Here is a 23,869-nt window from a genome sequence, read left to right as displayed (position 1 = left end):
AGCAGCAGTGTAGCAGGTGGACAGTCGGTCTGCTGTGTTTGGGGTCAACAACGTCAATTGAATGAAAACAAAAATGTTAAAAGGCGATGGCAGATTTTTTTTATAAGCTGATGCTATTCAGGAAGCTGACTCAGGAAGCTTTGATTTAATAATATACTGCATGTTAGCAATAATCCAGTCTGCTGGATTATTTTCAGCAGCTTGAGTAATGTAATGAGCGTTGCATGGCAGTTAGTATTGCGATCAATACTAACACAAAGTCCAACAAAGATAGAGGTTGAAAACATTCCTTGTTTTCTTTCTTTTGCTTGAGAAATGAGGCTATTGAAAAAACTATAGACTTCTAAAAATACTGAAAACTCCCTTTGAGTGACCACAAACTGATTGCAGGACGGTGTCACTGAGCCCAGCTGTGCAGTCATGTGTTAACAGGAAGCGCAACAACCCACTCAAAAATGAAGACAAATGAAATGTACTGGGAGAGTACCAGCTCCCACTTAATAACACAACAGTGTTACTGAAACACTTACGGTACAAGTAAGGCAAGTACAAGTATGAGCACATTACTCCATGACAAAGAGAGTGTCATTTCCACTTAGGTTTAAACTCAGGTCTGTTGCAGGATGACCTTCGCGACCCCCCACCCGTGTGCTTGTACACAGACAGTGTTGTTTGCATTGCAGTTCCCACATGTGGTGTCAGTTATTAACTTCCCAGAGTAATCAGTCAGACTGATTAGTTGACTGAACATACTCACCGGGCAGCTAGGAAAAGCTGTTTTTAGTATCAAGTGACAGCACACACCCTAAAGTTGTTACATGATATTTCATCATCTTGTGGTTTATAAATGAAATCCTATGTGTCATTCTGAGATACACAGGATCAATATGCAATGCCAAAGTATACAACAAATGTTACTTGCTAATAACTTAGGTCTGTAATTTTATTAGAAATAGACAGCCCATACCAGGTTTTATTCTCTGTTGACACTTCTCACATAAACCTGCAAAATAAATAATATTTTCATTTTATCTTCGGTCAATAAAATATTAGAGCTAGACCAAATATAAACAGGCAGACCTTCCACAGAACTTGAGGTGATTTTTTAATTCACTGGAAAGTTATAGTGGATGTCACCAGACTGATGCAGCTACATCCTTCAGTCACAGTATTCAGACTCATTTCCAAAAAGCTCTCCTAGCCCATTTAGATTTCTTTCCCCACCTCCAATACAACCCTCCCTTCCTCTTCCTCAGCTGCAGTTCATATAAATAAGGTATCATTTAAGCAAAGTATGATTCACAACCCTTATATACAATCTGAGGTCTGTATGGTACAAAACATCAAATGATTAAATGTTTTTGTCAAGATTCAGTTCTGAACCCTAAACATTTTACTCATCTGTCCAATGAGAAACCTGCAGCAGTTGCTAATGTGCCCTACTTTCAATCATTGCACAGATCTTCACTGTGTCTGTTATCCTTTAACTACGCTAGACCTGAGATACAGACCCTCTGCTTATTCTCCCCTCACCCAAATAGGAGGGAGGGTTACCAGGGCCGAAAAAGTTGAATGATTAAGCTGAGGCTGTTTACATGCCAAGGCTGAGTTTTAACCGTTTGAACAAGGTGGGACAGAAGCCGATTTTGGCCAATAACCAAGTAACTCCACCTTTTTTTCTATAGAAATCTGCAGTTTATACGAGCACTCAGCTCTCCGGAGAAGACGTAATTTCTGACTGCAGAGATAAAGAGGACACCTGTGCACTTTAATTCACATATAGTACAGACATGCCTTCAGTGGGACTGGAGATACTTGGAGTGACCCTGGCTGTCCTAGGATGGATCTCAGCCATCGTGTCCTGTGCCTTACCCATGTGGAGAGTCTCTGCTTTCATTGGGGTGAACATAGTAACAGCCCAGATGACCTGGGAGGGCATCTGGATGAATTGTGTGGTCCAGAGCACTGGTCAGATGCAGTGTAAAATCCATGACTCCATGTTGGCTTTAAGTGCAGACCTTCAGGCTGCCCGTGCTCTCACTATCATCTCCATCGTGATCGGAATTTTGGGAGTTTTAGTGGCCATTACAGGGGCAAAGTGCACCAACTGTGTGGACGAAGAGTCAGCTAAGGCTCGGGTGATGATAGCTGCTGGGGTGGCCTTCATCGTGGCTTCTCTGACCCAGCTAATACCTGTGTCATGGTCTGCCCACACAATCATTGTGGAATTCTACAATCCAGTCATACCGGAGGCACAGAAGAGGGAGATAGGCGCAGCTCTGTACCTGGGCTGGGCTGCATCTGCATTTTTGCTCATTGGAGGGGGAATCCTCTGCTCCAGTTGCCCCTCACAACCGGAGAGAAGGTATGGGCCTCCATCAAAGATGATGTATATGCAAAACAGGTCAATGGCACCAAGTGGCTACGATAGGAGAGACTATGTCTGACCTGGGGGACTTGCTCTTCTTACACCTTTATCATCATGGGTAAAGCTGCTCATAGAGAACTGTAGAGAACATTTCTAATAACTCACACACATTTGTCTTCACCATGAAATGGAACAAACTCTTATATTTATGCACCGTATATTTCCGTTTGAGCAGATCCAAAACTGACTTGTCTTTGTTTTTTGTGTGCCAACTTTATGATGTAGGAGGCACTGAGGCTGCAAATATGATGTTAATGATGTCTCCCCTTTATGTTATGCTTTATAAAAATAATTGTATAATTTGAGACTCAAATGTAGAAAGTAGAAGAATCTGTAAACTTTTTGACTGTACTGACTTTTTAGATGCATTTTGTATATATTTTGCATATCAGTTCATCAGAAATGTTTTAATCCTTTCCAAGTTATTGTTTTCTTATTTTTACTTAAACTAATGTTGTTTTTTATCCTATTCATGGTGTTTTTCAGGGTGCCTGTTTCATTGTCATTTAAAGCTGAGAGCCTGAAACATCCAGTATTTGAAATTTTACAGGAAATTAAATAAAATTTGCTAATCAATAACTTTTACAGTTTATTTTTATAATGTTCATCAGCAAAAACATGTTTTAGCACTGAATTGTACTGTGACCTAGACCCTCGGATTATGAACCACTGCTGTAGGGAGAAATGTAGGCCATGGTAGGTTGGTCAGTTGTGCATTCACCTATTTTATTTCATTACAAACTGACACCTGTGGGGAAACTGAAACAACACATTAAAAAAGATTCACTTGATTGATTGTACAGGTGCACAGTCTTATTCCTTGCAGCCTGCAAACCCAGTCATTAGTCAAATGACTGGGAGTCTCCTTCACAGCACCCATTCACCTGGCTGTCTCCCTTGTCTGTTGGCTTTGTGATAACAAGAACTGCTGCATTGTCAGTTTCCCCACACTCTGCTCTCTGGACTGCCCCGGCAAACAATGGGCCCATTTCATGTAAGAGGGTGAAACTGGGGGAGGGGCTGTCAACACTGGACCACAGCTTTTTCTAGGTAGACAGTCCCAGCCCTGAGGAATTTCAAAAGCACCTTGCAGACAGAGTCATTAAGGTCCATCAAACACAAGACTGTTATTATGAGCCTGTTATTATGTAGAAACCTTGTAACACCAAGTGATTATTATATTTTGACTTCAACTAAAGGAGTTTGTTCACCTGCAAAGTTTTAGAAGATCCTTGGCACTGGCATTTTGGAGATGCATGGTTTTCCACAGTGATAAGAAGGTTAAGGAGTGTGTTACTAGGGAACATTCCAGGCTTTATTCATTTCTTTGGTATTTTTAAAAAGAAGCTGCAGAAAAAAAAGACTGAACTCATTATGATGATCAAACTACAAGTTGCTTTTTCAATGATTATTAAATGTTTAAGTTTTTTAATAAACTATAAATATGTTTCTTAATGATTCTGAAACAGTAATATTTTATTTACAACCTGTTTCCTTAGCATGATAAAGAAACACTTGATGATAAATCACTTTTACCTTAAATAACATTTGTAAACAGATTTAAGTTTTCACTCATAGTTGGAGTGTTAATCCACCGTAGAAGTGTTTATTTGGTTGTGACAACACATGCAACAGTGTTGTGCCCTTTCAGCCTAAAACGCCTCTTTGTGAAGCTCGTCATGTAAGTTGATAGCAGAGTTCTGCTTGTCCAGGTCTTTCCTCCCTGTTGGGTTCTTTACCTAAGGACTCACCACTCTCAAGAAAGACAGCTAACGTTTGCTTATTTCTTGCAGCAAGGAGAGTACCGACAGAGCCTGCACTTTACAGCGTCAGTCTCCCACAGCACTCTGTCGGATACTTCCCCTTCTCTGCTTTTTATTCACATAAGTTGAATGCACAGACATTACCAACCGATGACATTTCCTCAGATAATTCATTGTGCTGACCTGAGGCATATCTTGGTCGCACACATCCTGCTATTGTAACATTGTGGTTAACCATCACTTACAACATTGAAGCTTGAGACAGTGTGTTTCCTCTTAAGACCTGTAGTGCTTGTACATACTTTTAAACTGCAAAATGACAATCCTCAACACAAAATATACATAAGTATTTTATCACTCCAACACTCCCCTTTTGGTGATGTCAGCTCCTTCAAAGACTCCTCCCATGCACCTGACACGCCTTATAAAGGATAGTGGTGAAGCTGAAGCAACAGATCATCACATACTCACAGATGAGAGGTCTGAAATTAACTTAATTGCTAACTGACTGACTGTTCCACTCTGCAGACTTTTTTTGCGCCCTCCAGGTGTGACACACAGTTAGGAACAGAAGAGCAAGACGTTTCAGCATGTCTATAGGGCTGGAGTTGATAGGCATCTCTCTGTGCATTTTGGGATGGATTATTGCCATCTTGGCATGTGCCCTCCCCATGTGGAGGGTGACAGCTTTCATAGGGAGCAACATTGTGACGGCTCAGATCATCTGGGAGGGCTTGTGGATGACCTGCGTGGTCCAGAGCACAGGCCAGATGCAGTGTAAGGTCTACGACTCCATGCTTGCCCTCTCCCAAGACCTCCAAGCTGCTCGCGCCCTCACTGTCATCTCCATCCTCTTAGCCATCCTAGCCGTGCTCATTGCCATCGCTGGGGCAAAGTGCACTAACTGCATTGAGGATGAAGCGTCCAAGGCCAAGGTGATGATCATCTCTGGGGTTTTCTTTATAGTATCGGGGGTCATGCAGCTTATTCCTGTTTCTTGGTCAGCCAACACCATAATCAGGGACTTCTACAACCCTTTACTCACTGACGCTCAGCGAAGGGAACTGGGAGCTGCACTGTACATCGGCTGGGCAGCTGCTGCCCTCCTGGTTCTTGGTGGCGGACTCCTCTGCTGCTCCTGTCCACCACGTGAGACCAGGTACAATTCTTCACGAATGGCTTACTCTGCCCCACGGTCTGCTGGTGGGCCAGGGCTAGAAAGGAAAGACTATGTATAAATGAAGGTCGAAGAGGAAAAGACATTAATCTCAAACCTGCTCGCCACATCAAACTGAGGATGTACCATGGTATAGAAAACAAAGAGACTCCACAGTGAAGGATGTGTGTAAATTTGCCTTTCATGTTAAATATCTCTGAGTAATGCTCTTCGTTTCAGAGACTACAAGTATGCAAAGGAGATATGATGCTTCAGTGCATTTTTTGTTTCATATATGTTCTGTGCTTTGTCTAAAGTTAATACACCAAATGTTATCAACATTGTACAATTACAATCACAATTATAAAGTCCCAACTTCTTAATGTTTACAATATTTTTTAAACACCATTTATAATGAAGCACTACTGTGTGAAAAATGGAAGAATTGGATGTGTTAACTGATACAACATCATTATCAACAGCATTATGTGTTGCAAATAGTGTAATGTCTTTAATGACAGACGATAACTGTATTTAATGCACCTGGGTCCATCAACAACAATAATTATAATATCTGTATCGTATACCGCTGCACTGCATGTATCTCACAAGTGTTTTTAAAATAAAGTCCATTGTTTTTTATAAGATACAGACTGTCTTGTTTTTGATTTCAAACACAAACTACCTTCTGATCATCCATATAAGACTTTTTAACAGCATATTCTCAGTAAACTGCTTACAAAAAAAGCGACAGAGCGTGTTTTATGCAGGTGCATTTGTAAGAACACTGTGACATTCAATCCCAAGAGTTAAGTTACCTCCTGCTGGCAGCTAACCACACACTCTAAACAATTAGTCACAGGATCATTTAACTGGCAGAGGTGAGAAGTGTGAGCACAGAGGAGTGGGGTCATTCCAAACAGACTATTAGCTATTGTTGGTTGCTTGGTTGAGCTTGCATACTTCTTTCCAACACCCTGCTAATTATTTATACACATGCACATTCATTTGTGAGAGCTGCCCTGTATCACCGCACAGCTCAAGATGTGCTGATAAAAATTATAAAGCACAAGCACAGATTCTTTTTTGCTGGATGTTCTTCCCAGTAAAGCAGCTTACAGCATGTTGTTCCCACTTACTGAACCCTACGCAGGCAGTTTCCTGGATGTCTGTAACTTGTCTTCAGCCTCCCATTGTACTATTTTTATTTAATGATGAGATGCAGCAAAGCAGAATTTAGTTACAGTATCTTGTCTATGGCACATTTAAAATACCTGTCAGCTGGAATAGTCTTTCAGTGAATCTAAACACACGGTCACAGTCACACTTCATAAAGGTTCCAGCTTGAAAGATTTATAGACCTCTCATAGTAAATATGGGAGAGGTCCCTGGCTGCCATATCACATTACTTTCCTACTGTTGTAGCTTACTCCCATGCCACCAACAAAGGACTGATTCACACCTATTCATGATGATGTAGCTACAGTTTAGAGCCATTTAGATTTTAAGTATTTTTGTGAGCATATTGTGAGCATATTGAGGATTTTTAGCTGATGCAGAGAAAATTGGAATAAGTAAGGTTGGTGCATTGGTCAGGTATGAGTTGACAGAACATTACAGCCTCTAGCTGAGCTGAAATATCTGATATTTGAGACACATTTATATGCGTGGGTGGAAAGAGTTCCTGCTGCCATGATTTTCAGAAAGAGATTTGTAAAGACAATGTAACACAGGCGGAAATATCGACATTTGGCAAAAAAATAAACGTTTGATGTGTTTAGATGAAATCAGATTGATTAAAACTGTAATGTACAGTATGTTATGACAAATGCATATCATAATCATTTAAACTGCAATTATTCACATGCAGAGTAATACAAGAACAAAAATCTCTCCCACTTCTCTTTTTATTCAAGTTCATTCAACTCATATATTAAAATGAACAAATAAAAACCCTACTTTTTACTTGCATAGTGAACACACAGTTTCTTAGTTTCAAGTTTTATTCTGTGACTGAATGGTAAATGATTTGCTGCAGTAAACAGGACTCTGTAGGACACCAGTAACCAACACATAACTAGGCAAAGACCACAAAAGATGAAGAAAATAAACTAATCTGTTTCCACAGACCTGTGACGAGCAACATGATGGCAGAGCAGCTTTACTGGTGAGTGACATTTCCTGCATGTTGTTCCAGTGACTTAACATAATGATTCCTATATCAGTGTACTTCACAGCCATCCAAAATTACCCTTACTGCAAATCGCAGCATATCAAATTAAACACTTAATTTGAAATATTTAAAACAGAGGTGTGACTGAGAGAGACCAAGATTTTCATGAATTTCAAGAAAATTAGTCAGTGATAAGTTTACATGTAGATTAAAAAAAACTACCAAAACTATAAAGGAAACAGTGGCCTAGTGAACCAGAAGTTCCTGAGGCCATTGTGTAACTGAATCTCATCAAATACCTAAACCTTGGAGAGTGGAAAAAATGAAAGGAGGAAAAAAGGCCTTCTGTGAATGTCTCTGGTCATGCTCTGCTGGCTCTGGTCAAACCAGATCACATGACCGATACTGGGGAATGTGAAGGGCAGAGAGGTTGCCTGGCACCTGAAGTCAGACATAGAAAGCAACTCCACCTCCCTGGAAATAACACAGGTTCACTGTGTTCTCTCAGTGGGAACGGAAACACTGAGGTTTATTAACTGCAACATGAAGTCATCAAAATCCAGATCTAAACCACATTAGACCCACAGAGGAATGAATTCAGCCAAAATGTTTAAATCAAAACTATAGATTCTTAAGAGGTTCTTCTGTCTGTCCTAATGGATGAACATTTCCAACTGCTAAACAACTTTTTGTTCATATGAAGGGGTTTAATTGGTGGTGTTCACTCCACGGTAAAACCTAACCTGTATGTTAGGGAACACAATGTTCTAAAGCTCTGACACTGACTGCATTTATATTTAACATCTAAAACAGGAAGTTATTACTAAAACACTGACATGTATTTTTACACACACACACACACACATACACACACACACACTCCTACCTTGCCATCAGAATATGCTGACCAATCATGAAAAACAACTTCAGCATTTCACACATTGTAATTAACTTTATTCTGTGGTTACACCAAATGGTAAATGATTTGCTGCAGTAAACAGGACTATGTAGGACATCACTAACTATACACCATAGTTTGTTGTGTTGTTAGAAATTGTGCACTTAATGTTATGCAATCAATTCACTTTAATTATTTCTCTGTAAAACATATTAAAACTATCTTTTCAAAATGTGTGACAGATGTTCATATTTATCTGTAAATAATATATTTTTTGGGGACAGGCCTATAAAATTCTGTTTAGGGTAAATGTCTTTTTTGTAGTTACACTTACAACACAAACATTTTGTATTTATTATATTATTTATTTTGTGCACTTCAATTGCATGAACTTCAATCTGGTGAGTCTGAGAGACTAATTAATCCAGCCACAATACGCATATGCATCCACAATATGTCAGCATTAAATTAAACACGTGTGTTCATTGACCTGAGTGTTGCATTAAAGTAACTCAACAAAACAGATAAAAGTGAATTTAAACAGGATAAGCAGATTATCAGTTTGAGTACTGTAACTTGTCATTTCTCTGCTTGTTTGTTTTGCTGACAAAATGCAGCATCACTGTTGGGGAGCAAACAGATACTGGGGATCAAGGTGTAATCCCCATTTAATTTTAAACCATACTGAGGTTTTGTAGAGCGTTAACAGAGGATGATGGTGCAGAAAGGTATGTGACAGGATTAGTTAGGTCAATATGTACTGGCAGTGTCTCTGTGTATATGTGCATTTTGTTGCATGTGCTTCTAGTGAGGTGTCTGCCTATTAGCTCATCTGTGAGGCACATACTTTATGAGTGAATGTACCTGCTGATGAATCCAGATCCCTCCCTACTTTTCCAGCAATTTGTCTACGTTCTGAGCAGAGATAAGAAACACTCACTGTCATCATTTTTTCAGTCCCATGGGAGAATTAATCCGGTTAAGGCAAGTTTGGGGTGATGGTAGCCTAATGAGAGATGAGAGCAGGTGAACATATGAGGTTTCTGTGTCCAAAACACAACAGCACAACAGCACTGACCAACATGGCAAAATGTAGGTGAGCATAACAGCTAAAATTAAACAAGACACTTAAAACTAAATTTTGAGCTCACAACAAAATACAAAAGAAACATAAGATATTAGGCTACATGCAGGGTGGTCAGAAATCCTTCTCAGTCAGCTCTCAGGGTCTTCATGTTCCAGTTTAGAGAAGACTATCAGACATTCCTCTACCTGATTCATGGAACAAAGGAGCAGAGAGTAAAACCAATACATCACACTATGGCACCATAGAACTGCTCCCCAAGAAACAGAGAAAAATGTTCTGCTGCCACCAACTGGTCATGCTAAAAATCTGTTGCTGCAGTGTCGTTGAAAAGGTGTGGGCATACATAGACATTTAATGACTAAAATGACTAAAATGACTAAAATTACAACAAAATTTGAAAATCTTGAAAGTCTATTTACATGAAATGTGAATTAACTAGATTTTGAAGGCAAAGCAGTGTACACCTGTGAAATTGGAAACTGGATATGAAAATGAATGATCAAATAGTATGAACTGCCTCTTTTTAAAAGTTCACTGTCTAACCACTAGGGGGCACTGATATCTACTAAATAAAATAGACCCTGAAATTGCAGTGCTGATAGTATGAATGACAAAATTATGTTTTATGAAGAAGAGTTTAGGCTGAAAATCATTGACATGAAGTCATAAATATAAGTAAATGTGTCAGTCAGTATGTGTCATTATCATGGTTAGACAATTTAATTGGTGTGTAATGTTGGGACAAGAACTACACCTGTGTCCCCCTGAGTTGGTTTATTTGAAGAGATCAGTCAGTGGCCTAATGAAGATTCTATACTTTTATTGTTTCCACAGCAAAACAGATTACATGAGCAAATACAGTCAGATATATCTGGAGTTCTGTGACACTATTTCTAATGCATGTAGCCACAGAACTGAAAACAAGGAAACACACAGTGGTTATATAGTCTGATTACGCCCTTCTCAACTGTAACTCTTGCTGCTCAGCCTGTTCCCATATATGGCCTTTACACCAGTATATGCTCAGTAATATTTCACTTCCCATATATGGTCTTTACACCAGTGATTACAATAATTCAATCTTTTATCTTTGACCCCTCACAGTAAAAAGAAATATTACCACATATGAGTGAATAAAGTAAAAAGTTAACCAGTCCAAACAAATTCAATTTAATTCATTTTACTCTTTTTTTATTTTATGCTTATATGTTTATTTTACAGTTTATTACCTGAATTGTAATTCCTAGATTTCCTTTTTGTGTCAGATTAAAAGTTTATTACATAAATACATAATAAAACATGGCAAATTGCATAAAAGTATACTGATCTTAAATGGATTCAATATTCCACCATGCATCCTGTAGAATACAGTAAGATCTTTGGTTATGTAAAACTTTGACAAATTACAATCTAATCCTCTTGACAGCACCATAAGCCCCCAAACAATAATCACTGTTAGACAGCAACTTTACTAATTATGTCAATAAAAGTCTTAAGAAGCTTCGCTATGACTACCTGTTCAATTGTGTTTTGTGTAAACAGAAGAAATGGCCTCTGCAGTGATATAACATTCTGAGATTTATCATATTTCTTTAACTGCACCTCATAGATTTTTTTCATTAAGATCAGCAAAATGTGCGCCAAATTATTGCCACTCCAAATTTGTCTGACTAAAAAAGAATAAATTTGCAACAAGAAATATTTAAGATAGATCATTAAAGGAATAAACATGTCTGCCCCAATACATTTCTCTATGCAAATATTTGTTTGTTTGTTTTTTACAATAAAACCTGAGAGTTTTAATAAAATATGACATGACATACTTTTCTAAAAGAAGACTAACTATTATGGCGTAATTAGATGAGAATTTGATGTGAAGTGACCTGACATTAGAAGACATAAACATTTTGGTCAATGTTTTTATCAAAACAGCTTCAGACAACACATTGTTTTATTTCACAGTTTATGATATTGTATGGGCAAAATACTAACATTATATTCACACCTGTGCGTTTGGCCTGTATAATATGACTTCATTTCATCTCCATTTCCTTAGCAATCCATAAAACCTAACCCTCCTCAGGATGCAAAATATGAAAATAATAAATATAAAACTGCTGGAAGAACATAAAAATCTCATTATTTGCTCTTGTCATTTTCTTCTACCACTATCATCTCTCTAACACTGTGTGATACATAGAAAGTGCTAATGACATGGTGTGTTGGTGTGGTGTTGTGTAAAATGTCAATAATTGAAATCATGTTACATGCTACATGCAGTAACACACATTAACTCTCTGGTCTGATGGTCACTGTTGGAGAACATCAAATACAGAAATATGGGTTCACAAACACACAAACACACAAATATAGCACGTTTTAAAATCTGTGTATGATCCTTACTCGCTGACAGATTTATGTTGGGTTTTAAAACAACATCTATTGATGGGGAACATCGTGTCGCTATGTGTGGTTTTGTTTTCTATCAACCTATAATCCTCTTATTTTCATTAGGCACTTATTTGTATCATATCTTGCAAGCAGACCCTACTGCAGCTGTCTTTATTCATCTTCAGTCACATTTTTAGCCAACCTGCATTATTAACTATTTTAAGTTACTCAGAAATTTTATCTTTTCATACATTTGCCATGTTACTTTTTAAAACCTATTCCTCTGTCAGTTGGTGGCCATTTCATTTCTTCCTTCAGGCTCAGTAAAGAGGAAATTAATGATTTGAAGAAGATGATGTGGCACTAATTTCAAAGTGATAAGGTAGTTTTCACATGTATTTGTTGAGAACTTAGTAGGTAATATAGGAAGGAGTGCGGTAGAACCACAAACAGTGAAGGTTTTGCATTATAGCATTTAGCTTTGGACTGAAATCAGGACTGTGCAGCTTTATTTGTTGATTTGTTGATCATTCAAAGTTACTTTAATTAGGATTTAATTATTTAATGAAGGATTTATTTATCAGTCGTGTAAGGATCTGTGTGTAAGAGTTAATTTTGATAATGGAGTACCTCAAGGCTCTGTGTTCAGCCACTTTTAATTCTTTTAATACCTAAAAAACTGATGTGTTGTTGTTGGAGGAGCATCAGCTCCAGGGCAAGACAATGAAATACAGAACTCCCATATTATTAGCTGCACAAGTAGCATATGTTGCTTCTTAGAGTGTATAACATGAATATTAATGTTGATATTAATATTAACATTAATATATTAATATCAACATCACCATTATTATTACTTTAGTGTTGTTATTTCTCTGGTTGGTGAAAATGAATGAGTGAGGAGCTGTTTTAAATAGATAGGACCCAAAACTCCCATTTGGAGGCTAAACACCATAACATCTTTCTTCAGTGCGTGAGAGAGAGGGAGAGGGGAGGAGGGAGAGAGAGGTCTGGTCTCTTTCTATCCAGCCTTATAGTAAACCTGCAGCATTTCTACAGCATGACCGCTCTTTAATGATCGCATTACTTGACTGGCCGCTTCGGGACACTACCGGATTTGATTTGTAGACTTTGGCAGTGAAAACGTGAAACTTGTCAAAGGTGAGGTCTATATTTCATTCTTCCAGTTGTGTTGTGACGATGAAACATCAGCCTGTTTTGATCAACCATTTGTGACCATCGTTAAGCTTTTCCAGTGTTTAGCTTGATTAGTTTATTTTTTGCATAATAATTAGGACCAGTTCACTGCAGATGTTTTATCGGTGGGGATTATGTAAGCGTGGCATTTAAGCAGCGTGGAAGTGAAAGAAAGAAAAAAAGAAAAAATATATAATTATAATATGAAATATAATAATAATATTTAAAAAATAAAAAAATGTTGACAAACAAAACTGTAGAAGTCTAAGGTGACTTGCCAGGTTTTTACAAGAAGCATGTGGATTATATAACAATGGCTGTGGTGCTTCAGGTGCAAGATCAAAATGATGTACAGTATTTTGAGGTCACAGGGGGAATCCCTGTAAAGTTGAGTGAGTGTGAGGCTGGACTCACTGAATCCCTGATCTCGGACCTCTGTGCAAGAAAAGAATTACAATAACCTTAAGTTACAGTGAAGAATTGATGCTGTCTAAATAAGACACAAATGACCATCTTAATAATAAAAATGAATGGAATTGTTAGGCATTACCATAAGTTGTTGTCAGTATACTTTATTTTTTAAGGTGATGTCATGAAAAAAAAATCAAAAGCATAAACGGATTAAAAAAGTGAAAAGATAAGAAAATAAATCCACAGACTTTGTTACATCATCAGAGGTTCCTGATTACTGCCTTACCCTAATTTTTACCTGCAGCCCTGTGATCAGGTTAAACAGGCATTGCTCATTGTTACATCAGTCTAATTGGCCTGAATGTGTGTGTGTGTGTTTGTGTGCGTGAGTGTGAGTGTAGAACCTATTGTCTTTACCGTATGTATATAATTGTCCAGCTGTTTAACTGGAGAACATGTGGACATGGCTGATTATAATGAAGTTTTCTGAGTAAAGTATAAAAAAGAAGTAAATTAAAGTCAAATGAATTTCAAACAACAAAGCCTGAGAATAAATGCACTTGTTTTTACACACACATACACATTCTTGTGTGTGTGTGTTAAATCAGCAGCTGAATTTGTTTAAATCTTCCTGTTTTTAGTAATTAATCAAATAAAGACAAGCTGGGCTTAAACACAGTACCCTCTGTAGCATAGTGAGCTGGAGCTTTTCTAGATACATGCTGCTTGTCGGATGAAAAAAGGCCTCATGCATGAGAACTTTATCCTTGAGACTGGTTTATTAACGACATGCATTGTAATTATCTGGTTTCCATGCTGATGTGAAAGTAAAATAGGAACTTGTCTGGATGTTGAAAGACACACATCACACAATTTTGGTTGTGGGTCCAAGAGTTTACATTTTAATTGAGCACCATGAGTTTCACTGATGATTTTTTTAATTTTATGTTGATTATATTTAAGTTTCTGCAGGCAGTGCTCTTTTATTTGGTGATTCTGTTTTAGTGGTTTCTTTACTTTTGAACAGTTGCTGCTGGTCAGCATGCAAAATATATAATGTACTGTGAACAGCAGGCTCAAGTAGGCACCATCTTTGGTAGAACTTATAAAAGGCATAAAATTGAATAATTTGTGTTACTCAGCTTAAATAACAGACAGTAGCATGACATTTCTAATGTGTCATGCAGGTCACAGAGTGGACTGTCAACTGAGTGAGCAAGATTAACATTCATATCAATGTTATCATTACACTGAAAATTAATTTAGCTCATGATGTTCTTTTAACCAGCACCAGGAACTTTCCCTGTTTTAACTTTTTCTTCATATAGAATATATTTCCCCCTTTCTGTTTCGAGGTTGATGGCTATTGTAGAGGGAGTGGTCCCAATTGAGAGGAAATAGGGAACATTTGTATAACATAGAAGGAGTTAATTCTAATAAAAACAGATTATTATCTCTATAAGTGAATTTAGACAAAGGGCAGGGAAGCATTAAGAAAGACTTGGGTGTAGTGTCATTTGTCATTGTGTGCCAAATGTGTGTGTGTGTGTTTAAGTGAGAGAGAGAAAAAATAGAAATGAACAGAGGAGAGAGTTTGAACAGTTCACGGTTCAGTTTCATCAACATCTGGCATAATGTCTTTGTTTCACTGAGGTGAAACCACTGAAGGTTTAAATGAGTTGATATATATTTTCATATATGTGTTAAAACAAGGCCAACATAATACCAAAATGTTGCAACAGGTACCTGAAGCTAAATCTTCATATTTACAATAAACTTATTTCTCACAGCCTTTGGTGAATAATTTATTGGAGTCCTGGACTCTGTCTTTTTCCCTGTTCACAGTACAGATGGCTTTGCTTGACACATGTCATCCCACTTAACTTCCTGGTCGGTTATGCTTGCTGCTCCCAGTTTTGACAAGAGGATTAGAGACAGGATTACTCTTTTTAGTTCTTTGCTGAAATTCCTATAATACAGTGTAAAGTAGGCCCATAACAATAATAAGAAGGGGGTTTGAGTAATATCAACTTAATAAAATGGCTATTTCATGATAATGAGAAACAAAATGTAGACTGCATAATTATTTATTAAGAAAAGTAATATTGAAAAGTTATCAACTTATTTCTGCACAGGATGGTAGAGAGTGGAAGTGGACTGATGAATAAACTGAAACATATCCCACCATTTTTTTTTCAGGTCTTCGCCTCTCAGTGAGCTTGTAGAGGTGTCTCTCAGGCTTTGGGATGATCTGCCTCCAGTCACACTGGTGTATGTCTGAACGATGAAGGCCTCTGACCCAGTCATCATCCTCTTCCTCCTGTACAGGACCATGGTGAGGGCTGGAGAGACAAACAAACAAAAAAGTAGACAATCTAGACACTTATTTGAAAATAGGGATGAATTCCTACATAACCTACGTTAAAAACTGTTATGTGATGCTTTACACTAAAGAGTTTCTGAAGCCAAAATATTTGGTATATCCAGTTAAATGTTGTCAGTCTCAGATCGTCTCTTTTCCCAAACCTGAACTGTCTGCTGTGCTTCCTTTGAGTTTTTGGAGTCTGCACAGACCATCATCACTAACCTGTGTGTGTCTGTGTGTGTGTGTGTGTGTGTGTGTGTGTGTAGTGTGTGTCAGGAAGTACTGTGAAGGATATGGTGGAGGAATGGAGTCGCTACAGGAATGAATGTGTGCTCCGGATGAGTTCAGAACCCAGACACAAAGGTAAAGAAATGTGCACACTACTGATAAAAGAAACACATTAGATGAATGTAGATGTACAGTTAACATTATGGAACAGAAAATATTAAATCAGCAGCTAAAGCTGGAAATTATGCTTATTTATAGAAACAAATGAAAACAAAAACATTCATCCAACTCACCAGCAGTTTCCGATGAAGGTGCAAGTTACCTTTTACACATTTTAAATTCAAACTTTACTCACACACTTTTTTTGTCTCTGGTGTATACCAGCTATGACGAGCTCCCTCTCTCTGCAGGAGTATTTTGCAGGCGCATGTTTGACAATTATGCTTGCTGGCCAGATGGACAACCCAACTCCACAGTCAAGGTGCCCTGTCCTTGGTACCTGCCGTGGTACAATGAAGGTAGAAATTCACACACACCTGGTATTCTCACTTTGTTTGTGTGCTACTGTGTGTAGTCAAAGGTGTGTGTGTGTGTGTTTCAGCCTCTGCTGTCTGTTTGTGCAGTGCGTAAAGGCTTCGTGGTGCGGGAGTGTGGCCCTGATGGTCAGTGGGCCACCCGCAACTCCAGCCCCACCTGGAGGGACAATTCACAGTGCAATATTGACACCAGACAGCATAAGGCTCAGGTACACACACTCATGTACTGCTTACATTTCCCCTTAGTTACATTTCATGTCTTGCCGGGAGACTAAACCTAGTCATAATCAGTGACTGCACAACCCTAACTCTAACCTTAACCCCTAACCTTGACCTAACCCTAACCTTTAAGTCAAATTGTTACTCTAAAGTTCAGTGACTTACAAAGTTGGGGGCCAACATCAGTCACCACCGAATCTCCACAATATAAGAGTGTAAGCAGGTTTTGGTCCCCACAAATGAGAAATACAAAATGCAAGCATAAAACACTCACTTTAGGATGATATGTTGGTGATGCGATTGAAAACTAAATTAAGAACAACTTCATTTTTATAATAACCCACTGTTGTACTTTGGTTGCATTTTATACAGGAGAGGCAGATGATGATCCTAGCCTCCTTCACAGCCATGTACACAGCAGGTTACTGTGTTAGCCTGGCCAGCCTGACTCTGGCTCTGATTATTCTGTTGTTCTTCAGGTAGGCCTACAGGTCTACAACTGCATTTTACTTTTTGTACCTTCCTGTGTTGCATAGTAAGTAAGTATATCATCATAGAGTTGCTCAGATGTTTTTTTACTAACACATATTTTGATGACAACAGCATCTATAATGTAGTAAGTATAATAAATGCTGCATAAATTCAAATAAACAGACCTTAGATCAACACTTAAATTCAGCTAGCAATGGCCATGTGTTTTTTCTCAGAGTCAGGCTTTTCACTGACCTTCATAACAGAATGAAATTTCTGAAATGAGTATGACATGTTTACCAGTGTGCAAGTAAAACACTGTTTTGTCATGTTGTGCATCACTGTGGCATGTCTGGTGTCTGCAGGAAGCTGCACTGCACAAGAAACTACATCCACACCAACTTGTTTGCATCATTCATTCTGCGAGCTGTTTCCATCCTGACCAGAGATGGTCTGCTGAGCAGAGACACTCCTCAATTCACAGACAACAGGGACGTCTCCAGAGTACTCAGTGACCAGGTTTGAAAATACACAGAGTGAGGAGGAGAGGAGGAAACTGGAATCAAAGTTGAGCTGAATTGAGAATTATCATGGGACTGGACTAGGACTTGCACAAGTGACTTAAAAATAGTTCAGATCGATGATAAAGTATTAGCACTAAGACTGTGTGACTTCTAATCTCTGCACAAAGTATTGTCCGCTCCTAAACACACACATTAGGTCTTTCCTACCAGAGGTCATCAAACTCTATAACTCCTCCCATTATGGAGGGAGTTAATATGTATAATATCATGTGCAAAACCATACCATGTGCAATATAATATAGTATCATGTGCATATTCATACAGGTGCAATACCATACCAAGCGTAATATCTTATTAGGTGCAATGTCTAATGTAAAATATGTTATAGTTCTCTAACACCCTTTGTGCATTTGAATACATTTTGCACACATTTTTGTATATACAATATTTTATTTCATTTACTTTTATTTATTTCTATATCTCATTTTATATTGTATATACACAATTTTATATACAGATTTTTTCACTTATTTCCATTTATATTTATTTTTCTTGTTATTTTCTATTTCTGAAGCAGTCTCTGGCAACGAATTTCCTTTGGGATTAATAAAGTTCTATCTCATATTATCTTATCTTAGGCAATGTCTGGCTGCCGTGTGGCTCAGGTACTGATGCAGTACTGTGTGGGGGCCAACTACTACTGGCTGCTAGTGGAAGGCCTGTATCTACACAACCTGCTGGTGTTGATGGCATTCTCTGAAAACTGCTTCTTCCGGGGATACCTGCTCATAGGCTGGGGTAGATACACACGTACACACAACTAATCATACAGAAATGGTATGCAGTGTACAACACAGGTGAGGTGGTTAAACTCTTAATTATTGTGAAAAAGAGTGTGCTTTGTGTTTTAACATATATTTGTTTTGTGTCAGGTGCCCCACTGTTATTTGTGGGTCCTTGGATTATTGTACGGTACCTGTTTGAAAACACAAGGTGAGATTTGATTTTTGCTGCCCAATACCTGGCTTTGGTTGTTCTGTTTGGTCCAGTAAAGGCACAGTACATCAGAGGTGTCTGGATATAGAAAATATCATATGAGGCATAAAACACTACAAATTTCATAATGCAGCCCTGCAGTTCAGTGGCTGGTATCACACATTACCACGGCCATACACATGTTGGAGAAGGCACCTCCCAGATGATGCTACCATGACGTTTTAGTGGCTAAACCTAACCACATAGTTTTCATACATAAAGCAGGAACACTATGTGTTTATTATTGTATTCATGACAACAAAGACAAGATAAAAGCCCATTAAACCTTCTAGTAGTGTTGAAGTAGGTACCTCCTGGGTCAGAGCTATGATCAGATAATAAGCGATAATGAGCCATTGAATGGCTTAGTAATATCCAAAGCAAGTGGTATTACTGCGTACTTTTTTGTGTGTTTGTGAGTCAAGGTGCTGGGAAATAAACGAGAACATGGCACACTGGTGGATAATCCGTACCCCTATCCTGCTCGCCATTATGGTATACACACAGGCACAGACAAACACACACGCACAGTGTAACTGGCAATAGCAAAATGATTCAGGATATAGTCAGTACCAGTGTGAGACTGGTACAATGCAAAGCTGTAGATTTTAGGAAGTATTGACTGTTGTTGAATGACATGGTGATACATATACCACCTGTAGCTCTGCTCGTCTCATTCAAATCATCGACCCATGAATGAATAGACACATTCTAACATGCATGTAATGATGGAGGACATTTTCATGGTTGTATGTGACCTCCAGATGTCACTCAGTAATTAAAATTCCTGGTGACGCACACCTCAGTTTGAGACAACTGGGTTGGGACCATAGGATGAACAAAGCTGTCATCATAAGTTGCAGAGTTTCTTTCAAGGAGGCACAATATTATTCGAGAGAGTCCTTTGAATCCACATTTGGAAATGTCATTCTGTATCTTCTCAGTGGGCACAAGAATGTCTTTGTTCAACTGGCTAATGAGCCTGCTGTTCCCCTCATTTGTCTCTTCAGGTGAACTTCTTCATCTTTATCCGCATCATCCAGATCCTTGTGTCCAAACTAAAAGCTCATCAGATGAGATACACTGACTACAAATTTAGGTGAGATATTCAATTTCAATTTTTCAATTTTATTTGTATAGCGCCAAATGACAATACAAATCATCTCAAGGCACTTTACAAAAACTAAAACTAAAAACCCAACAATTCCCTTATGAGCAAGCACTTGGCGACAGTGGAGAGGAAAAAACTCCCTTTAACGGAAGAAAAAAACCTCCAGCAGAACCGGGCTCAGTTTGGGCGGCCATCTGCCTCGACCGGTTGGGGTGAGTGGATAGAGCAGAGAGAAAAGAACAGCAACAATAAACAACAAATAGACACTGCAAGTTGGTGGGGCCAGTAACTGCACATCAGCGATATACAGCTCCAGGACCAGGGACACCTGCAGAAGGTACAGAGAGAGAGAGAGAGAGGGAGAGAGGGAGGGAAAGAGCACAAACTAGGGGAGAGAGAGAGCACAAGGTTAGTAACATTCAATGGTGTAATATACATGAGGTGGGAGGGGGGGGGGGGGGTTAGGGTAGGGGAGCTCAGTGCACCGATGGTCCTCGGGCAGTCTAGGCCTATAGCAGCATAACTAACTAAGGGATGGTTCAGGGTTGCCTGAAGCCAGCCCTAACTATATGCTTTGTCAAAGAGGAAGGTTTTAAGTCTAGCCTTAAAAGTACAGAGAGTGTCTGCCTCCTGAACCCAGGCTGAGAGCTGGTTCCACAGGAGAGGAGCTTGATAGCTAAAGGCTCTGCCTCCCAGTCTGCTTTTGAGAACTCTGGGAACCACAAGTAGGCCTGCACTCTGAGAGCGAAGTGGTCTATTGGGATAATATGGTACTATGAGGTCTTTAAGGTATGAAGGAGCTTGATTATGAAGGGATTTGTATGTGAGAAGAAGGATTTTAAATTCTATTCTATATTTTACAGGGAGCCAATGAAGAGAAGCCAATATAGGAGAAATATGATCTCTCTTGCTAGTTCCTGTCAGGACTCTGGCTGCGGCATTCTGGATTAATTGGAGGCTTTTTATTAAGGTATTAGGACATCCAGATAGTAATGAGTTACAGTAATCTAGCCTTGAGGAAACAAATGCATGGACTAGTTTTTCTGCATCATTTTGAGACAGGATGTTCCTAATTTTGGAAATGTTGCGCAGGTGAAAGAATGCAGTTCTAGAGATTTGTTTTATGTGTGAGTTAAAGGACATGTCCTGGTCAAAAATAACTCCAAGGTTTTTTACAGTAGTGCTGGAGGCCAGGGCTAGGCCATCTAGAGTAGCTATAATTTTAGAAAAGTTATTTCTGAGATTTTTAGGCCCAAATATAATGACTTCTGTTTTCTCCGAGTTTAAAAGTAAAAGTTACTGGTCATCCAAGCCTTTATGTCAGTTAGACAGGCTTGAAGTCTGGTTAACTGGTTTGTGTTAACAGGTTTAATAGATTGATATAACTGAGTGTCATCCGCATAGCAGTGGTAATTAATAGAGTGCTTCCTAATGATATATCCTAAAGGAAGCATGTACAGGGTGAACAGAATCGGTCCTAGCACAGAACCTTGTGGAACTCCATAACTAACTTTTGTTCGTGTGGAAGGTTCATCATGGACATGAACAAACTGGAATCTGTCCGATAAATAGGATTGGAACCACTTTAACGCTGTTCCTCTGATACCAGTCACATGCTCCAGTCTCTGTAATAAGATGTTGTGGTCAATGGTGTCGAATGCTGCACTAAGGTCTAGGAGGACAAGTATCGAAACAAGTCCATTATCTGAGGCTAAGAGAAGATCGTTGGTAACTTTCAACAGTGCTGTTTCTGTACTATGATGTGCTCTAAATCCTGATTGGAAATCTTCAAATAGTTCATTCCTGTGTAAGTGGTCTGATAGCTGCTTAGCAACAGCTTTTTCTAGGATTTTAGAAATAAATGGCAGGTTGGATATTGGTCTATAATTAGCCAAGACTCCTGGATCAAGACTAGGCTTTTTGAGTAAAGGTTTGATTACTGCAGTCTTAAAGGCCTGTGGTACGTAGCCTGATACTAGAGATAAATTTACCAAGTCCAATAAAGATGAGTTCATTAATGGCAGGGTGCCTTTAAGCAGTCTAGTCGGGATGGGGTCCAAGAGACACGTTGATGATTTCGATGAAGCAACTACTGATGTAAATTCAGAGAGATCTATAGGAGAGAAGCAGTCTAAACATAACTGAGGTCCTACAGATGATTCAAGAGATATACAGACATGTCTGTTGTAAACTTATATTTGCTTAAAGGAGGAAAAATACAACTGAAACACTTCCCCTATAAATACATTCCTCCACTCAAGGGAAGGATATCTGGAGAGGGCAAGATATTATATAGGATTGGAAGGAAAATAATTTTACTTATTTATCTCTGGTCAGAGCCTGTGGACTGCAAAGCATTTGCCCTGCTGAAGTGTCACTGAGCAAGACAGAAAAGATTCCACATCCAAAGACAGTGCTCCATCACTTGATTTCTGTAGCTTCTCAACATTACCAAAGACAGATGTCTTTTGTGTGTGTCTCTCTCTCCAGACTGGCCAAATCCACCCTGACGCTGATCCCGCTGCTGGGGATCCATGAAGTGGTTTTTGCAGTGTTGACAGTGGACAGCACAGATGGTGTCCTTCATAATATCAGCCTCTTTTTCCAACTCTTCTTCAACTCTTTCCAGGTAGACTCAGTACATTACATATATCCTCCCCAACTCTCCCCAGACTAAATGTGACTCTGCTCAGAAGAGTTTTGTTCTGAGTAAAAGCTGCATCACTAAACATATCTTATAATACTTGGGCAATTTCCCTTCTTCACAGGGTTTACTTGTTGCCATCCTCTACTGTTTTGCTAACAAGGAGGTAACTACCATTACAAAGTGTGTGTGTGTAGTACTTTTTGGGGCCCCTTATAATAATAATAATAATAATAATAATCTTACTCCTCTCTTCTTTCTCTCACTGGAACCCATGTTTTGCTTGCAGGTGCAGGCAGAGATTAAAAAGAAATGGCACAGGTGGAAAATGGGGATGACTGACCTGGATGACATGAGAAACACTGGCAGCAACACGCCACATGTAGGTGACAGCACGTCAAATAAGTACATGTTGTAACTTTACGCAAAAATATTATCTTATAACTTTTTTGTTGCTTTTATATTTAAAGACTTTGTGCATCTAAGAGTATATTTAATCTAAATTATGACAGACATGGAAACTTTGCTCCAACACCAGCTTTACTCAAGTGGATAAACCTCTGCTAGTGTTTTCCTTGTAGCTTCACACTGTGTTAAGTAACTCATGTGTAATAATGAACGTCTCTCTTAATATTTCAATTTATTCTGTTTATTTTATATACTAGGGTTTACTCCAGTCATTCAACAAACATGTTTTGGATTTTTAAAATTTGTCATTAACTGAAACCAAAACCTGCTGTTACACTACATATAGCTTAGCCTGTCCTCATGAGTCACAGCAATGTATTCTGATTAGAAATAGTCATTTTCATAAAGACCTTTCTATTAATGCTAATCAGTCTTTTAACACGTTATTGAAACTTAAAGAATAATAAATAATAAAAAAAAGTTATGTCATTGAAAAAGGATGCACTTTGTTGAACTAAAAGAAATCAAATATTATGTTTTGCAGGTGGGTGCCAGCATGACACCAACTTGCCAGGTCCACCATCTGTCTCCCTGCCTGGCGCCAGCCCACTGGCGAGAGGACCCCCACTTCCCCACCATGCCCCACCCCTCTCCCCTTCCTCACCCTTACACCCACCACCAGGAGCCACTAGGAGGCAGACAGCTGAAGACCTACACCTTTACCCCAGCCTATGGACAGGGTGGAGAAGGACAGAATGAGGAAATGTCTTGTGAAAGCTACTGCTGAATATTCAAAATGGTTTGTGAAAAATAAGGAAATAGTG

General features: G+C 38.8%; 3 protein-coding genes across 5 annotated transcripts; all 3 read left to right on the top strand.

Moving 5' to 3' along the window:
- The first annotated feature begins 1,608 nt into the window (after positions 1-1,608).
- On the top strand, positions 1,609-3,007 carry LOC113125266 (claudin-3-like). Its single transcript, XM_026298616.2, has one exon. The coding sequence runs from the start codon at positions 1,791-1,793 to the stop codon at positions 2,445-2,447; it is 657 nt and encodes a 218-aa protein (XP_026154401.1). The 5' UTR covers positions 1,609-1,790; the 3' UTR covers positions 2,448-3,007.
- A 1,620-nt stretch (positions 3,008-4,627) lies between these two features.
- On the top strand, positions 4,628-5,996 carry LOC113138837 (claudin-3-like). Its single transcript, XM_026321649.2, has one exon. The coding sequence runs from the start codon at positions 4,782-4,784 to the stop codon at positions 5,427-5,429; it is 648 nt and encodes a 215-aa protein (XP_026177434.1). The 5' UTR covers positions 4,628-4,781; the 3' UTR covers positions 5,430-5,996.
- A 1,411-nt stretch (positions 5,997-7,407) lies between these two features.
- gipr (gastric inhibitory polypeptide receptor) lies at positions 7,408-23,842 on the top strand. 3 transcript variants are annotated; one of them, XM_026321607.1, is made up of 16 exons: positions 7,408-7,514; positions 15,704-15,839; positions 16,136-16,232; positions 16,356-16,408; positions 16,508-16,615; positions 16,699-16,842; positions 17,225-17,331; positions 17,689-17,842; positions 18,486-18,645; positions 18,780-18,840; positions 19,308-19,377; positions 19,893-19,981; positions 22,484-22,622; positions 22,762-22,803; positions 22,927-23,019; positions 23,590-23,842. In XM_026321607.1, the coding sequence occupies exons 2-16, from the start codon at positions 15,789-15,791 to the stop codon at positions 23,830-23,832; spliced, it is 1,611 nt and encodes a 536-aa protein (XP_026177392.1). In that variant the 5' UTR covers positions 7,408-7,514; positions 15,704-15,788; the 3' UTR covers positions 23,833-23,842. The 3 variants fall into 3 exon arrangements, with proteins under 3 accessions (XP_026177392.1, XP_026177401.1, XP_026177409.1); XM_026321616.1 differs by lacking the exon at positions 16,356-16,408 and having other exon boundaries at positions 16,721-16,842; XM_026321624.1 differs by lacking the exons at positions 7,408-7,514; positions 15,704-15,839 and having other exon boundaries at positions 16,152-16,232; positions 16,721-16,842.
- Positions 23,843-23,869: the final 27 nt, after the last annotated feature.

The sequence above is a fragment of the Mastacembelus armatus genome, chromosome 13, assembly GCF_900324485.2.
Source record: "Mastacembelus armatus chromosome 13, fMasArm1.2, whole genome shotgun sequence".
Taxonomy (NCBI): Eukaryota; Metazoa; Chordata; class Actinopteri; order Synbranchiformes; family Mastacembelidae; genus Mastacembelus; species Mastacembelus armatus.
This window is presented reverse-complemented; position numbering and strand designations above follow the sequence as displayed.

Bases quoted from the DNA above. Each gene is read 5' to 3' on its own strand.
- LOC113138837 (XM_026321649.2), top strand. From the start codon at position 4,782: ATGTCTATAGGGCTGGAGTTGATAGGCATCTCTCTGTGCATTTTGGGA.
- gipr (XM_026321607.1), top strand. From the start codon at position 15,789: ATGAAGGCCTCTGACCCAGTCATCATCCTCTTCCTCCTGTACAGGACC. The intron at 18,841-19,307 runs GTGAGATTTGAT...TTGTGAGTCAAG, and splicing joins TACCTGTTTGAAAACACAAG to GTGCTGGGAAATAAACGAGA. The intron at 22,804-22,926 runs GTAACTACCATT...TTTTGCTTGCAG, and splicing joins ACTGTTTTGCTAACAAGGAG to GTGCAGGCAGAGATTAAAAA.
- LOC113125266 (XM_026298616.2), top strand. From the start codon at position 1,791: ATGCCTTCAGTGGGACTGGAGATACTTGGAGTGACCCTGGCTGTCCTA.